Genomic DNA, 15,160 nt, shown 5'->3' with positions numbered 1-15,160 from the left:
GCCACCGGCCCCCGAAGGATTTAACAGAATCGGGGATGTGGCACCTGGGGACGCGGCTCGGTGGTGGGCTTGGCAGTGCCGGGATAACGGCTGGGGTCGGGCTTAGAGGGCTTTTCCATCCTAAATTTTATGTTTCTGTGATTGTGGCCTTTCCGTGCTTAAATAGGGCTTAATAAAAGGGGAAGTGACTTTTTACATGAATAGATACCGAGGACAAGGGGAACTGGTTTTAAAATAAAATATGAGAGATTTAGATTAGACTCCAGGACAATGCCAGCCCTGCCATAGCTGAGGCCAGGGGACAAGGAGTGGGGTGAGGGCTGCAGGAGAAGTTCTGCCCCAAAAGCCAATGTCTGGAAGCTGCCCTCAGCTCCCCAGGGCTTCCAGGTGGAAATGCCTGTCTCAAAACTTGGGGACATAACTCGGTGGTGGGCTTGGCAGTGCCGGGATAACGGCTGGAGTCGGGCTTAGAGGGCTTTTTCATCCTAAATTTTATGTTTCTGTGATTGCGGCCTTTCCGTGCTTAAATAGGGCTCTTAATAAAAGGGGAAGTGACTTTTTACATGAATAGATACTGAGGACAAGGGGAACTGGTTTTAAAATAAAATATGAGAGATTTAGATTAGATACTAGGAGAAAATTTTTATTTGTGAAGGGCTTGTTCAGGGAAGCTGTGATGTCCCAACCCTGAAAGTGTCCAAGGCCAGGTTAACGGGGCTTGGAGCAATCTGGGATAGTGGAGCATGACAGGATTTGGAACTAGACAATTTTTCATTTTCAACCCAAACCATTCTATTCCACAGCCCTCCCTGCCTGGCCCGAGCTGGGGCTTGTCCTGCTGTCCCCAGGGCTCAGATCCCCCTTTGTCCCTGAGCTGCTGATGCTGCGGTGTCACCCCCATGGCAGGCAGGGACCCCCACGCTGATTCTGCAGAGCTCCTCTTCAGGACCCTGTGTGACCAGCGAGGGGACCCAGGGTGCAGGCAAAGGGCACCAGGCACCGCGGTGGTCACGGTGAGGCTGTGACCACCCTGGCACGGCGTTCTGAACCCGTTTGGTACCAGCAGGAAGCAAATACCCATTGCTCGGTGGAAATTCAGAGCAGCTCTTCTGGGTGGGCTCTGGATTTGCATGATAAAAGAAAGAGCAGAGGCAGCCTGGGCCTCTTTTGTTTTCTTTTTTCCAGGCCAGACGTGCTCAGGGCAGAAATGCTTAAATGCTTTGGGCATTTCTCGGATGTGCTGGGAGGAGCAGCTTAAATCCTTGCCTCCAAAACCAGGTTGCTGCCAGGTCAGCCTGAGACTTAAATTCGAGTTGATGTTTGGATGTGACAGAGTCGCTCTTAATCCTCTCTGAATCCACTACGAAGGGACAGACAGAGGAAAGGGACATCATCCCACAAGGAAGGACGGCGAACGAGGCACCCCGAGCAGAGCAAAACTGCGGGAGCAGCTCGGCACAGAACCAGTAAGGAATTTCCCGATAAATCATTATTAATCAGGGGTAACCATAAGGGTTGTTGCAGCGTAGAGCAGCAGAGGGTTTGCTGCCCGGGGGCAGCAGAATTCAAACCATTCCCTTCGGCTTGTCCTGGCTAGCCCAGAGAGCTGAGCTTTGTTTTGCTCTTAGTTTTGCTTTGCTTTGCTTTGCTTTTTTGGGGGGGGGGATCTGGATCTGGAACTGCAGCGGTTCCCAGCCTTGCCCTGGCGTTTCAGCCCCGTTTCCCGAGTTCTCCTCACCGGCTCTGCTCAGCCCTTGGCTGCAGGAGCTCCCCGGGGCCCTTTTATCCACCCAACCCCTCTCCTGGGATCTGGTCCTGGCAGGGAAGGGATCGCTGAGCCTTCATGGAGCTCTGGCTGGTGGTTGGGAGCCTGGAGCAGCAGGAGGGAGCTTTGTCTTAGCTGATCAGCCAAAGCAGCTCAGACAATGCCCAGCCCTTCTCCCCCAGAGCCTCCTGCAAGCCTCGCAGGGCTGCTGTGCCCCAGGGCTGGTTCAACAGGGATGGGATGATGCCCTAGTGCAGCGCTTGGGGACAATGCCAGCCCTGCCATAGCTGAGGCCAGGGGACAAGGAGTGGGGTGAGGGCTGCAGGAGAAGTTCTGCCCCAAAAGCCAATGTCTGGTAGCTGCCCTCAGCTCCCCAGGGCTTCCAGGTGGAAATGCCTGTCTCAAAACCAAATAAAGCTCTTTCCAGCAAGATGCCAGGAACTGCCTGTGTCTGAGCTGGCAGAGGAAAGACCCCTGGAGAATTGGCACCCTGCCTGGGTTTCTCTCCCCCAAAAGCTGCACCACTCCTGCCCGAGGGCTGGGACAGATCCCTTGGAGCTCCTGTCCCAGCAGAGGCAGAAGAGACAGGATTGCTGCAGCCTCGTGTGCATTTGCTCCTTGCCCCGATTAAATAAACATCCCAGAGTTATCAGGAGCTGCCAAAAGAGCTGAGTCGACATTAATTAGTAACTGAAAGATTGGTGGGAAAGGGAATGACGGGAGCAAAATACACAGGCCTTTGTTTGCCTTCTGCAGTGAAAGTGCTGAGGGCTCCTGGCCCCGGGCACTCACCTCTGGCCTCTGGTCCCCAGGCATGGAGGTGGCATCTGCCCCGTCAGAGGAGCCACCCTGCCTTGGGGCTCCCCAGGTCTGTTCCCAGTCTTGATGTTGAGAAAGCTGAATTCCCAAGAATAAGCCCTCCAAAATGGTGATATTTTGGGCAAGCATAAGCCCGTGGCTTTTCCCTTTGTCTTCTGAGCACTGCTCCCCCATCCCATCTCATTTGGGTTTTTGGCTTTGCCAAGACCAGGCTGGGAAACAGCTGCTTGCTTTTACAGCATGAGGTATGTTGTGAAATGAGTGTGGCAGGACCTCAAAACTGGTTCCTGACTATCTGCTGTCCCTGCCCACTCTCTGAACAGTGCCCACCCTGCACCAGGGCTGGGGAGGAGCTGCTTACACCCCTCCCCAGCAGCCCTGTCCCCCTGCAGACACCCCCATTCAGCGTGGGCTGTGGGGGAAGCTGGGTGGGAGATCATCTCTGCCCCTTTCCCCTGGGCTGACCTTGGGCTGTTTGCTTTCCCCTCTGGGGCAGGCTGAGCAAACACTGGACGCTGCTGGGGCTCTGCTGTGCTCCAGCACAGTCGCAGGAGGGACACCCAGGATGAGGCTGCTCTTCCCTGCCCTCGTGCTGGCCCTGCTGGCCACCACCCGTGCTGCAGAAGGTGAGCTTTAGCCAGCCAACCCCTTGCCAGGTGCTTTGGGGATGGAGAAAGAGAGGTTCCTGGGCTGGTGGAGGGGCTGGGCAGGGTGGGGAGGGAGCGGATGGTGGCCATGGCCATGCTGGCTGTACCCTGCAGGATGGGGAGAAAGTGAGTGGGCAGTCAATGGTGCCGTGGCAAATCCCTGCCCATGCACAGCTGGGCTGCCAGCACTGAACTGGGAGCATGGCACAGCCCAGCCTGTGGCTCCCATCCCAGCAGGACCTGAGCGGGAGCAGGGCAAGGAGCTGCTGTAGCCCCTGGTGATGGATTTGACCATGAAGGGGTGGGGTACCCCCAACCAGGACATCCCCAAGTTTGTTTTCCCCCATGGAGCTGGGCTGGGAGGGGAGGTCCCACTGCCCCACTCCACATCACCCCTCCTGAGCTGTGGGGTGGCTTTTGCAGACTCCTGCGAGGGCCGCTGTGAGGAAGGCTTCGATGCAGGGCACAAGTGCCAGTGTGACACCCTCTGTGTGTACTACCAGAGCTGCTGCAGTGACTACTCCACTGTCTGCAAAGCCAAAGGTACTGTCCCCATGGCCACCCTCCTGGCCAGGGCACCGGGGGAATGGGTGCTCCACAGCGTGGAGTCTGTGCTGGCTCAGCTCTGCACCCACCTGTGGCTGAGGGGTGAAGTCAGCACCAGGATTTGCTGCAGCACAGGGGGGTTTTGGGAGCTGGCTCATTGCCATCTGGAGTGAGGGATCTGTGCTAATTGGATAGATTGGTTAGTAGGAAAAATGTCTTCTCTGAAAGGGTGTTCAGGCATTCAGTAGGCTGCCCAGGTGGAATCATCATCCATGGAACTGTTCCAAAAATTGTGTACTTGTGGCACTTGGGGACATGGTTGGCAGTGCTGGGTTGAATTGGACTTGAGGGCTTTTCCAACCTTAATGACTCCATGATTCTATAAATCCCTATTGCCTGGGAGGGAGCATCTCCTGCTCCCAAACCCAGGGGGAACCAACCTGCTCCCTCCTGCAGTGACCCGGGGAGACGTCTTTGCCTTGCCGGAGGACGATTACCTGGACTACAACCTCACTGTCGACTTTGTCACCGAGGAGGTGCCCGTGGCAGACCCCACAGAGCTGCCCACAGCCCCAGTGCCGGTGGAGACCACACCAGAGAGCAAGCCAAACCCTGAGGAGACACTGCCAGAGGTGCCCAGCACGACCCCAAGTGTGTCTGAGGAGCCTGAGGAGCTGTGCAGCGGGAAACCTTTTGATGCCTTCACCGACCTGAAGAACGGTTCCCTTTATGCTTTCCGAGGTACTTTGGGGACCTTCCCCAGGCACATGGGACATGCTGCCATGCTGTCACCCTGTGCTGGTGTCTGCAGTCTCTCCTGCTGCCCCTACCTCTCCTCTCTCCGCAGGGAAGTACTTCTATGAGCTGGACAAGACCAGTGTGAGGCCTGGCTACCCCAAGCTCATCAGTGATGTGTGGGGCATCGAGGGCCCCATCGATGCAGCCTTCACACGTATCAACTGCCAGGGCAAGACTTACCTCTTCAAGGTGGGCTGCAGGGCTGGGGGTACTCCCAGAATGGCCAGTACAACCCCCCAACCCACCCTATATCCCCTTCTGGCACCTCCCATACACCCACACACACACAGTGGTTGCCAGAAACCCCAAATCCCTGTGGTTGTTCTGGGACCCCAAGCAACCACAGCCTCATGAAGGGGCTCCCCATCATCCACTCACTCCTTCTGGCAAACCCATGGCTGGGGAATGTTGCACCTGTGACCCTTCTCTGTCCCCCACCCCTCAGGGCACCCAGTACTGGCGCTTTGATGATGGAGCCCTGGATCCTGGGTACCCTCGGGACATCTCTGAGGGCTTTGAGGGCATCCCTGACAACGTGGATGCAGCGTTCGCCCTGCCCGCCCACAGCTACCATGGCAACGAGAGAGTCTACTTCTTCAAGGGTAAGGGGGGCTGCCCCCTGCTCCTGGCAGAGCCTGGCACCACTGGACACCCCTCCAGTGCTTGTCCCCTTGTCCCCCCCACCCCTAACACCCTGCTCGTCCTCTCCTAGACAAGTACTACTGGTCCTACGACTTCGCCCAGCAGCCCACGCAGGCCGACTGTGAGAAGTCCTCGCCCTCCACGGTGTTCAAGCACTATGCCTTCATGAACAGGGACAGCTGGGAGGATGTTTTCCAGCTCCTCTTTGGCAGCAGGATGCGTAAGGGCTGGGAAGGGTTGGCAGGTCCCAACAGCGGGCACTGACAGGGCATGCAGACACCCAAAGAGGAGGCAGCGATGCCTGAAAGCAAAGGTGGGCAGGATGAGCCATCACATCCTGCCCAGGCCATGCACAGGAACTCCCCAGGCCACAGCTGCACCTCCCACAGCATCCCCAATCCCACCCTCACAGCCCTTATGCCCCCCATGACCAAACCCATCAGCAGCTGCCTCACACCACGGTGCCACTGCTGGGGACTGTTTATTGTCACTGGAGCTGGAGATGCCACAGCAAAACCCCAGCCCTGAGCAGGGAGAATGAAAGATAGAGAGGAGGAGAAGGGGGCTCAGCAGATCCCAGCCAAGGGGGTGGGGGGGCCACTCCTGGCTCAGCCTGGCCTGTGTCATTGTCACACATCCCATTCTGGCTGGGATCCCTTGGAGCATTCCTGTGGGTCTCGGGCACGCTGCTGTCCCTCTCACTCAGCCTCTGCTCCTTTTGCAGCCGGGGCAAACGGCCCGGGGTACATCAGCCGGGACTGGCGGGGCGTGCCCAGCCGCCTGGACGCTGCCATGGCCGGCAGGATCTACGTGGCCTCCCAGCAGCCCCGCAGGAGGAAGTCTCGCCGCCAGCGCAAGAGGTACAACCACCACCGGTCACTGAACTTGGGATTCTGGAGCTGGCTGCAGAATGACCCCGACTCGTCAGGTGTTGAAAGCGATGGGCTGTCGGGCTCCACGTGTGAGATGCTCCAGAGTGTTTACTTCTTTGTGGGAGGTGAGTCTGGTCTGGCAGGATCCGGGAATGATGCGGGATCAGGGCTGCTGGGGCATGGGGAGGGCGCCTCTCTCTCTGCAATGGCTCTGGGATGCAGTGGGAAGGTGCTGGCAGTGAGGGCTGGCAGCTCCCCAGAGCTGGGGACAGTCCTGACTGCCATGTGCCCTTCCCCAGACAAGTACTACCGTGTCAACCTGCGCACCAAGCGCGTGGACCTGGTGCGGCCGCGCTACCCCCGCTCCATCGCCCAGTACTGGCTGGACTGCCCCCAGCCCGGGGAGGAGAGCACCTGATGGGATCCCTGGACCCACCAGCAGCACAGCCCCAGCTAGACAGAAATAAACTGTGAGGGCCAAGCAGGCTGGAGAGCTCTGTCTGTCCTTCCATCCAACCGTCTGGGCCATGGTTTGTGCAGTCCTCGCAGTCCAAGGTCCCGTGTCCCCAAGGGCTGTGGTTGTCCCCCCAGTCTGTGCCAGATCCCTGATGTTGGCCCCATCCATGGTGTGCCTGTGGCAGCTCAGATCTGCTCTGCCAGCCAGTCCAGTGCCTCTTCCCACTGGAGGAGAGGGACGGTGCCGGCAGCTGCCAGCAGGGAGCAGCAGGGTCAGGTCTCCATCTCCCCAGGATCAGTGCACAGCCCTACCTGTGAGAGGCTGAGCAGGATTGGGTGCCCATCCAAGGCCCTGCCTGCTCTCCCAGCACTGCCCCGCTCACCTCTGGGCTCTGGCAGCCCTGGCCATGGTGGTGCTGAAGGGATGACCCTTCCCTCAGGGCTGGGGATGCGCTCAGGACCTGGCAGCTCTCGCTGCAGTGGGTGCTGCTGAGACAAACTCCTGCTCCTGCCACGACTCCTGCCATGAGGGCACACAAACCATCCCTACCCACACAAACCTCACCTACCATCCCACCACTCCCCAAAACTCCAGGGAACTCCTGAGCTGCAGCTGATGCCCAAGGAGTGGCTCTCACCGTTGCCTCTGGTGCAGCTGGGGGTGATGTGAGCCAGGCAGAGCCGCGTCCTCCTGTCCAGTACTTCCGTCAGGGGGCACCGGCTGTGGCACAGCGGGCACTGGCAGCACCTGGGGGTGAGCAGAGCGGTCAGGGTGGCTGTGCCACCCCTGTGCCACCCTTCCAAAGGGACCCCTGGGGCTGTACCTGGAACATGGTGGCATTAGCTGGCCCAGGGCAGCACTGTGGGCAGCTGGGGTGGCTGGAGGCAGGAGGGAGCTTCTGCAAGAGAGGACAGCAGTGAGTGGGTGGTTGTGCATGGGTGGGTGCTGTGTGCATGGATGGGTGGTTGTGTATGGATGGGGGGTTGTGCATGGCTGGGTGGTTGTGCATGGGTGGGTGGTTGTGCATGGGTGGGTGCTGTGTGCATGGCTGGGTGGTTGTGTATTGATGGGTGGTTGTGCGTGGGTGGGTGGTTGTGCATGGCTGGGTGCTGTGTGCATGCTCTCCCGGCCGTGGTTGCAGGCTGCAGAGCCCTCCCTCTCACCGGCAGCCGGGGCACAGAGCTGGGTGTGGTTTCGGGCCGCCGCTGCCTCACCGGGAGCTGCTGGGGGACGTGCAGGCTGTGGGCATTCCGCAGCAGGGGCTGGCTGTCACAGGAGCTGCCTCTGTGGGATGGGCCAGCTGGGATGTGCCCTCTGAGGTGTGGGGACAGATGGGAATGCCTGGGGAGCAGTAAGGAAGCCCGGCAGGGCATTGGCAGCCTCCAGAGAGCCCTGCCCAGCCCCACGGAGTCACCGAGGGAGGCTGGTTGGTGCAGGGTGCTGCCCGGCCAGGGGCTCTGGCTGCCCTGGCAGCCCCTTAATCCCCTATTCAGGGGTCCCACACAAGCTTCCCATACCTCATCTGCTCGTTCTCCACCACGAAGTCCCGCAGGAGACCGTAGAGGCTGGGCCAGGCCGGGGTTCCCTCTGGTGGGAGCTGCCCTGCAGGGCCGTGCCTGTCTCCAGAGCCCACCCATGCCTTTGGAGGGTTCCGTGCGACCTCCGTGCCCCTCACTGGCACTCTGGGCAGGCACAGCTGCTGGCGCAGGGAGAGGTTTTCCAGCTGCAGAGCATGGATTTCTCGCTCCAAGGTTTGCAGCAGCTTCTCCCGGGACACCTGGGAGGGGTGGGTGGATAAAGGGGTGGGTCAGGAGGGTCCCAGCAGCGGGGAGAGGAGCTCAGAGGGGGTCCCTGTCTGCAATACCCTGTTGGCCAGGGGTCTGGTGGTGACCCTGCGGGCACGGCTGGCGTAGTGCAGAGTGCTCAGGGTCTCTGAGAGGCAGCGTGAGGATGGGGAGATGCAGGCGACCTGCCAACGGGCAAGACATGCAGGTGGGCTGTCATCCAGAGGGTCACCATTCTTTTCCAGCCCTCCCCTCCACGGGGTGAGACCCCTGCCCAGCCTCCTGCATGTTTTACCATCAGGGTGATGCCCGAGCCGCCCAGGGAGCGAGCCAGCAGCCGGGTGAGCTTGCTGTCCCGGTAGGGGACGTGCGTTCGCTTCCCTCGGGGTTTGGCCAGCAGGGAGATGCAGTGTCCTGCCGGAGGATGAGCCACACAGGATGTGACAAGGCTCTGGTGGGGGCGCTCCCAGGGCGCGTTCCCCAGCCCTTACCCAGCGCCAGGAGGCTGCGGTTGATGCTGTTGGCCTCCACGGAGAGCTCCCCGCTGGAGCCAGTCTCCTTCACCCGCTCGCTGCCAGCCAGGTCCACGAAGCACAGCGTGCCCTGCTTGCTGGGACAGGCGCTGGCCTGCAGAACCACGTTGGGGGGTGATGCTTTGGCCCCCATCACCCCTTCCCCGTGGCCCACAGCGCTGTCCCGACTCCTGGGTCTTGGATAGGATTCCCGGCTGCTCACTCCAGCCCCACCCCGGTATCCTTGAGGAGAGCATGACCCCCCCCCACCGTGGGGCTGTTTGCACCCCCGCGCTGAGCCCCTGAGCCCCCCAGCCCTGCCCAGGAGCGGGATGCGCGCTCACGGCTCGGCTGCGGACGTGGATGGTCAGAAGGGCGTGGCTGCGGCTCGAGTGCCTGTTGAGGGCATGTGCCGAGGTCCGGCGCCTCTGGGATCCTGCCGAGGGAGGAATTGATTGCATGGCACCCCCCATCCCTGCCCCACCCCACAGCATCCACTGCTCAGCATCCGCTGCCAGACCAGAGCTGCCTTGGCCGCTCCTCTTGGCTGCTATCGGAGCGCCACCAGCCCTGGGATGGTCTGCGGGGGGCTGAATCCCCCCACACCGGGTCTAGCACGCCCTGAACATGTCCCAGCCCCGTGCCTGCGGCTCAGCACCTTGCAGGAGCAGGCTGACGATAGCCTCCAGGCTCTCGAATTCCACACTGAGCTGGTTCTCCACGTAGAAGCCGCGGGATTTGCTCCAGCGCAGGGGCAGGGCGCACGGTGGTCCCGGGCTCAGCAGGTCCCGGACCTGGGGTATGGCAGGAGGAACGCACCGGGAGAGGGGGGCAAGGGGTGCCAGCAGGGCCGGAGGGGGCGGCTGGGCAGGCACTTACCTGTTCGTTGTAGATCTCCAGGTAGGAAGCGCTGAGAGCCAGGTCAGAGGCACGGCTCCGGCTCTGCTCCAGGAGGCAGGTGAAGGATCTCTGCATCAGCCCCAGCAGGGCAGGGGACGCCGGCTGGGTGTCGCTCTGCAGAGATGCCAGGATGGTGAGCGGTCACATCGGGCACCCGCCTGCACCGTGACCGGACGGGGAGAGCTCATCCCACGACCAGGATCAGGTCAGGTGGTCAGCGTTGTACCTGGCCGAGAGGTCCCATCAGGGTGTAGGTCTTCCCCGAGCCGGTCTGCCCGAAGGCAAAGACGGTGCAGGAGAAGCTGTGGAAGATGCTGAGCGTCAGGCACGGCCGCAGGCGGTGGCACAGCGATGCCACCTCCCGACACAGCCCGGGCAGTGCAAACCCGCCGGAAAGGCCCGGCGTGGGCTGTCGGGAGGGTTGGGGTCCGCGGGGGGCTCTCCGGGACTCACCCGTCCATGGCCAACTCCACCAGCTGCCTCATCCCGCTGCCTTCGAACACAGCCTCCTGCGAGGCGCCGGCGTCGAACACGGCGCTGAAGCCGAAGGTGGCATCGTGCCTGGCCGCGCTCACCTGGCCGTGGGGACAGCGGCGGCTCAGGGGGTGCCGCCGCCCTCCCCAAGCCTGACACCCCCGCGGGGAGGTGGCACTTACGTGCACGGCGCCGTCACCGAGGCTGTGCACCACTTGCTGGTCACCTCGCCGCGTCTCCGTGCAGGTCAGTGGCCGGACCCTAAAGGTGGGGTGTGGACGGGGACACAGAGGTGTCGCTGCACGGGGACCCTGCGGAGCCCTGCTGTGACCTCGCCCCACGCAGGGAGGTTCCTGCCGCGTCCCTGAGCCCTTTCGTCTCACCTTACCTTAGCACCACTCTCAGACGAGTCTCTCTGCCCTCCATGGGCCCTCCCCGCTCCTCTCCAGGACTCCTTTGGGGAACAGAGGGCAGCAGGGTGATGGGTGCCCCCCAGCTGGGGGGTTCTGCCCGCGGGCACCCCGGGGGCTGGGGTAGAGGGACCCCCGGTCATGCTGTGCTCGCACCGTGCTCCCACCTCCACTGTGCCCTGAGGCCTGGCAGGGGACTGAGCTCACTGTCCCTGCCATGTCGCCGCAGAAGGACGGTCCTGTCCCCCCCCAGCCTTTTTGGGATGCCACCCCCCGCTGCCTGTATCAGCCGGGCAGTCACTGCCCAAGTCCTGCTGCTCCAGGACGGGGTGGCCTCTGTCTCCTCCATCTCCCCGACAACTTACGGTCTGTCCTGGCCCCGTCGGAGCGTCCTGGGCCGGGGGTCCGGCTGGGGGTCCCTGCCCCGCTCCCCCTCTGGTTCCATGCGGCCCCGAGCACGCGGTGCTCGGGGTGCCCGCAGCGCCCGGCCGGTCCCGGTGGGAGCCACCCTCAGCCGGCCCCGGCTGCCCCGCACAACTGGTACCACCCCTCCGGTTAAACATTGACTGTGCCAGCCCTGCGGGAGAGCGGCGGTCGCACGGCGGGGGGCGAGCGGGGGAGGGAGCGCAAGGGGCGGGTGGCAGGTGGGTCCCCGAGCCCTGGGATCCTCACGGGCCCCACCGTGCCCCTGTACGAGCAGCTGGTGCGGGCACCAGTCCCCGGGGATGCTGGGGAGTCAGTGGGGCTGTCGGGGCTCTGCCATCGGGGGCTCGGAGCTGGGATCGGCCCCGGGAGCCCTTGGGAAGGGCTGGGGCGGGGGGGGACAGCACCGCCCGCTCGGGGCGGTCCCAGCCCGCCGGGGGGGGACCCAGGGGGGATAAAAGCCGGGGCGGCGGCGGGCCCGGGGGAGCCGGGCAGGATGAGCGCGGCCCCGGGCACCTCCCGCGCTCCCCAGCCGCTGCTCCGCTTCCCCGACGGGGCGGGCGGGCCGGGCGGCGGGCGGGCGGCAGGCGGGGGCGGCGCCCCGGGGCCGTGCCCCTGTCCCTGTCCCTGTCCGGGGGGGCCGCGGAAGCGGCGGCGGACCACGTTCAGCCGGGGGCAGCTGTCCGAGCTGGAGCGGGCCTTCGCCGCCGTGCCCTACCCGGACATCGCCACCCGGGAGCGCCTGGCCGAGCTCACCCAGCTGCCCGAGGCCAAGATCCAGGTGAGCGCAGGCGGGATCCTCCCCTCCATCCTTTCCTCTTTCCTTCCCGGGGTACCCTCTCCTCCGCGGGACCACCCTGTCGGGGTACTCTCGGTGTCTCACAGCTCCCCTCGCCCGTCCCAGGTCTGGTTCCAGAACCGCCGCGCCCGCAGGATCCGTAGCGCCAAGCCGGAGCCGCCACCGCTACCGCCGCTGCCGCCGCCCGGGGAGCGGGGTCCTCCCGCGGCACCTCCCGACGGCAGCATCCCGTGCCCGGCCCCTGCCCTGCCGCCGCCGCCATCTCACAGTCCCGCTCGGGGCCTCCCCACCTCGCTGGGCTCCATCTCCGACCTCATCTACAGCGCGGCCATCACCAACCTGGGCGAGCCATAGCCGTGGCAAGGACCCCTGGCTCCTGGGGACCCTCCTGGCACCGTGGCCCCCCCGGATTAGCGCCACGATTTCATTAGGGTGTGGAATTACTGCCGGTCCCAAAGGCTCCGAGGATGTCATCCAATATCCTAAATGCCGGTGCGGCCACAGCAGGGACAGCTCCCCATCAGCTCCCTAATACCGACTAATCTTTTGGAAAAAATACCTTAATCTGAGGCCGTGTCCAGGGATGATTGTGGCGCGGCCGCCCCTAATCCGCAGGCACGTTCGCAGGTGCCGGCAGATCTCCCTGGATCAGATATTAAACCATGTTTCCAGGGGGGCTTAGCTGCCATCAGAGCATTAATCACTGTGTCTGGCCCTGGCAGAGTGCCCACCAGGCAGGTGTCCGGGTCCCCAGGGCCTGCTGTGGGTGTCCCCTCCCTGCTGTGGGTACACTGAGCTGGCTCTGCTCTCTGTCCCACAGCACCTGGGAAACCCCTGGGCTCAGTGTTGAGGGGTGTTCCCTCGCTACCTCCAGAATCTGGGCACCCTTTGGCAGGGGGTTGGGAGCACCGTGCATCCCTCACTGTGCAGGCACAGGAAGGTTTGGACAGGAGATGCAGAGGGAGAGGGAAGATTCACGTCTCTGCAGTGGCTTAGATGCCACATCAATGTTTCTCCTACCAACCAATACCTCCCAATACGCAGGAACACACAGTGTTATTTATTCCCAGAATAAAAGGACAGGAATTTCCCAGAACAGGGATGGGAGGAGCTGATGCCCCTCTCCCTGCTGGGGTGGTCGGAGTCCACAGCCATTCCCTCTCCTGTTCTGCAGCTCTGGGAATTCCAACTCATGATTCATTTCAGGAGCAGGAAGCAAAGGACGAGCCTGAGGAGTGCAGCAGGAACAGGCACAGACAGGACAAAATCTGTCCCAGATTAGCAGCTCCTGAAGAGGACAAAATCCTCCAGCATGAAGCCCGCAGTCCATGGTCACAGTTTCCCAAGGTCCCCTTCGAGGGTCCGCACCATCACGTACAGCTCGGCCAAGCCCACCACCGAGGCCACGATGACAGCTGACAGGACACGCTGGGGACACAAAAGAGACAGAGAGGTGACCCTGGGTGTCCAGCCTGGCCAGCACACAGCACAGAGGGGCTCCAGGGGCTGGCTCACTCACCGCAGCTGTCTCTGCGAAGACGTACTGGCTGCCCAGGTAGGTGCAGGCAAAGGCGGCCACCACGGTGACAATGAAGTTGAAGATGGTGATGACAACGGCTTTCACGGAGCGAACTGGGGACACAGGGGTGGAGGAGCTGGTTTTAGGTAAGGCTGGACACAAGGTGTAATCATGCACAACTGCCTCAGCTGTAGGTGTAATCCTGGGGGAGTCACATGCTTGGTGCCTCCAGAAATATTGGTGAGAATGACCAAGAGGCTCCTTTATTCAAGGAACACTTCAGTGCATGAAAACCTCCTGGTGAGATATTCCGACAGGGAAGGGCTGTCACCAGCTGGAGATGGAACAGTTCCCATGCCTGACCTGCCACATGTCAACAGGACAGGGAGCCACTCACCTTGCCTCCCAAATTCAGCCAATGGCCCATTCATCTCCTGAAAGAAGGGATTGAAACAGCTTGTGATCACTTGTATTTTCATGTTAATATGTTAATGTTATTACTGTGTGTGCAGAATAAAAGCAATGCCAGTGCCCTGTCCTGTCCACAAGACTGAGGTTTTGGGTGGGTGGGCTTTGTGGGGGAGCAGCAGTTTCACAGCACACAGGTTTCTCTGAGATTTTGCACAAGCTCTGCTAAAACCACCCTGGATTACAGATCCCAGCATGGTTTGGCTTGGAAGGGACCTTGAAGACCATCTTGTTCTAGCTCCTGCCATGAGCAGGGACACCTTTCACTAAACCAGGTCAAACCTGGAGGGGTCCATCTTGGCAGAGAGCAAAGCAGATCTTCCCATGAGAGTTAATGTGCCCTGGATGCCAGGTACAGTGTGGAAGGGCAGAATGGGATCCCAAGGATTGCCAGCAGGAAGGGATGCTGACTTGTCTGAGCAGTCACCCTGCCAGAACATCTCAGCTCTCTCAGGAAAGAATGAGTGCCCACATATGATCTTGTATTTTCAGCTTTTACGTTGACATGAATGAGGCAATTTTAAAACTGACAAAAATTTAACCAGCACAGATGCTCCCAGTCAAACATTTATGGCATGTGCTCAGTCTCCCAGAACAGAACCTGAGATCTTTGTCACAGTGAGCAGTTCCCAAAAGTATGTCTAATTCACCACCCTATTAACCCTGTCCTACCTCCGTCCTCAACACCGGATCTGTTCCTGATGTGTTTCCAGTGTGCTCTCCTCCTATGCCTTCCACATCCCCTCTGCACTGCACTCACTCTAAGGGGGACGAATCCCGGCAGCAGGTACTGCAGCAGCCCCTCACCTGGCCGGTGATGTTGCGGGTCATCCGCTGGTACTCCTCGTGTGCCAGCTTGGCCTTGATCCGCTCCAGCCGTGCCACCAGCTCGGGGTTCTGCGGGAGGCACAGACCCACCGTGAGGCCCGGGAGCCGCTGCCTCCTCCCGCGACTCCGGGCCGGCCCTCACTCACCCGCGGCGGCACCGGCACCTCGGGCAGGTGGATCTCGCATCCTTCCAGCAGCTCGTGTAGGTGCAGCGGAGACCCTGCGGGCGGGGCACGGGGCGGTCACGGCGCGATCCCGGCCGCGGTCACGGCGCGATCCCGGCGCAGCGCGGCCTACCTGCCTCCCTCAGCGCGGCGTGCAGCCTCCGCAGCAGCCCGAACGGCACCAGCCCTCCTTCCTCCGCCAGCGCCTCCTCCAACTCATCCCTCAGCCCGGCGGGCAGCGCCGCCAGCTCTCCAGCCCGCACCGCCCGCCGCAGCCGCGGCCCGGCCCGCACCGCCGACGCCATGTTCGGCCCGGCCGGCGTTGCCGGGGCG

The 15,160-nt window shown here is 61.8% G+C and overlaps 4 protein-coding genes across 4 annotated transcripts; 2 read left to right on the top strand and 2 right to left on the bottom strand.

The window, feature by feature from the left end:
- The first annotated feature begins 1,213 nt into the window (after positions 1 to 1,213).
- Positions 1,214 to 6,573, top strand: VTN (vitronectin). Its single transcript, XM_036395032.2, has 9 exons — positions 1,214 to 1,466; positions 3,081 to 3,210; positions 3,655 to 3,774; positions 4,234 to 4,518; positions 4,625 to 4,764; positions 5,021 to 5,177; positions 5,288 to 5,437; positions 5,942 to 6,214; positions 6,389 to 6,573. The coding sequence occupies exons 2-9, from the start codon at positions 3,150 to 3,152 to the stop codon at positions 6,505 to 6,507; spliced, it is 1,305 nt and encodes a 434-aa protein (XP_036250925.1). The 5' UTR covers positions 1,214 to 1,466; positions 3,081 to 3,149; the 3' UTR covers positions 6,508 to 6,573.
- Positions 6,101 to 11,189, bottom strand: KIF12 (kinesin family member 12). Its single transcript, XM_054517010.1, is given in 19 exon segments — positions 6,101 to 6,796; positions 6,929 to 7,065; positions 7,184 to 7,293; positions 7,370 to 7,444; positions 7,710 to 7,887; positions 8,064 to 8,323; positions 8,411 to 8,515; positions 8,626 to 8,744; positions 8,822 to 8,957; positions 9,187 to 9,278; positions 9,449 to 9,473; positions 9,475 to 9,636; positions 9,722 to 9,856; positions 9,969 to 10,044; positions 10,196 to 10,317; positions 10,399 to 10,477; positions 10,605 to 10,670; positions 10,992 to 11,122; positions 11,124 to 11,189. Coding segments are annotated over 19 exon segments (2,139 nt in total). The 3' UTR covers positions 6,101 to 6,731.
- Positions 11,190 to 11,545: 356 nt separating this feature from the next.
- SEBOX (SEBOX homeobox) lies at positions 11,546 to 13,903 on the top strand. The gene is made up of 2 exons (XM_054517051.1): positions 11,546 to 11,830; positions 11,954 to 13,903. The coding sequence occupies exons 1-2, from the start codon at positions 11,546 to 11,548 to the stop codon at positions 12,200 to 12,202; spliced, it is 534 nt and encodes a 177-aa protein (XP_054373026.1). The 3' UTR covers positions 12,203 to 13,903.
- TMEM199 (transmembrane protein 199) lies at positions 12,886 to 15,150 on the bottom strand. Its single transcript, XM_036395409.2, has 6 exons — positions 14,961 to 15,150; positions 14,810 to 14,883; positions 14,643 to 14,732; positions 13,765 to 13,801; positions 13,368 to 13,480; positions 12,886 to 13,276 (listed from the first exon to the last, which is right to left on the bottom strand). Exons 1-6 carry the CDS (start codon positions 15,130 to 15,132, stop codon positions 13,181 to 13,183), a joined length of 582 nt encoding a protein of 193 aa, XP_036251302.1. The 5' UTR covers positions 15,133 to 15,150; the 3' UTR covers positions 12,886 to 13,180.
- Positions 15,151 to 15,160: the final 10 nt, after the last annotated feature.

Source organism: Molothrus ater, chromosome 21, assembly GCF_012460135.2.
Source record: "Molothrus ater isolate BHLD 08-10-18 breed brown headed cowbird chromosome 21, BPBGC_Mater_1.1, whole genome shotgun sequence".
Taxonomy (NCBI): Eukaryota; Metazoa; Chordata; class Aves; order Passeriformes; family Icteridae; genus Molothrus; species Molothrus ater.
Note: the sequence above shows the minus strand (reverse complement) of the source record. Positions and strands in the feature narration are given on the sequence as shown.

Excerpts from the sequence above, each read along its gene's own strand:
- VTN (XM_036395032.2), top strand. The coding sequence starts at position 3,150 with ATGAGGCTGCTCTTCCCTGCCCTCGTGCTGGCCCTGCTGGCCACCACC. Across the intron at positions 3,775-4,233 it reads CACTGTCTGCAAAGCCAAAG|TGACCCGGGGAGACGTCTTT; the intron begins GTACTGTCCCCA and ends TCCCTCCTGCAG. Across the intron at positions 5,438-5,941 it reads CCTCTTTGGCAGCAGGATGC|CCGGGGCAAACGGCCCGGGG; the intron begins GTAAGGGCTGGG and ends CTCCTTTTGCAG.
- SEBOX (XM_054517051.1), top strand. The coding sequence starts at position 11,546 with ATGAGCGCGGCCCCGGGCACCTCCCGCGCTCCCCAGCCGCTGCTCCGC. Across the intron at positions 11,831-11,953 it reads TGCCCGAGGCCAAGATCCAG|GTCTGGTTCCAGAACCGCCG; the intron begins GTGAGCGCAGGC and ends CGCCCGTCCCAG.
- TMEM199 (XM_036395409.2), bottom strand. The coding sequence starts at position 15,132 with ATGGCGTCGGCGGTGCGGGCCGGGCCGCGGCTGCGGCGGGCGGTGCGG. Across the intron at positions 14,884-14,960 it reads CGCCGCGCTGAGGGAGGCAG|GGTCTCCGCTGCACCTACAC; the intron begins GTAGGCCGCGCT and ends CCCCGCCCGCAG. Across the intron at positions 14,733-14,809 it reads AGGTGCCGGTGCCGCCGCGG|AACCCCGAGCTGGTGGCACG; the intron begins GTGAGTGAGGGC and ends TGCCTCCCGCAG.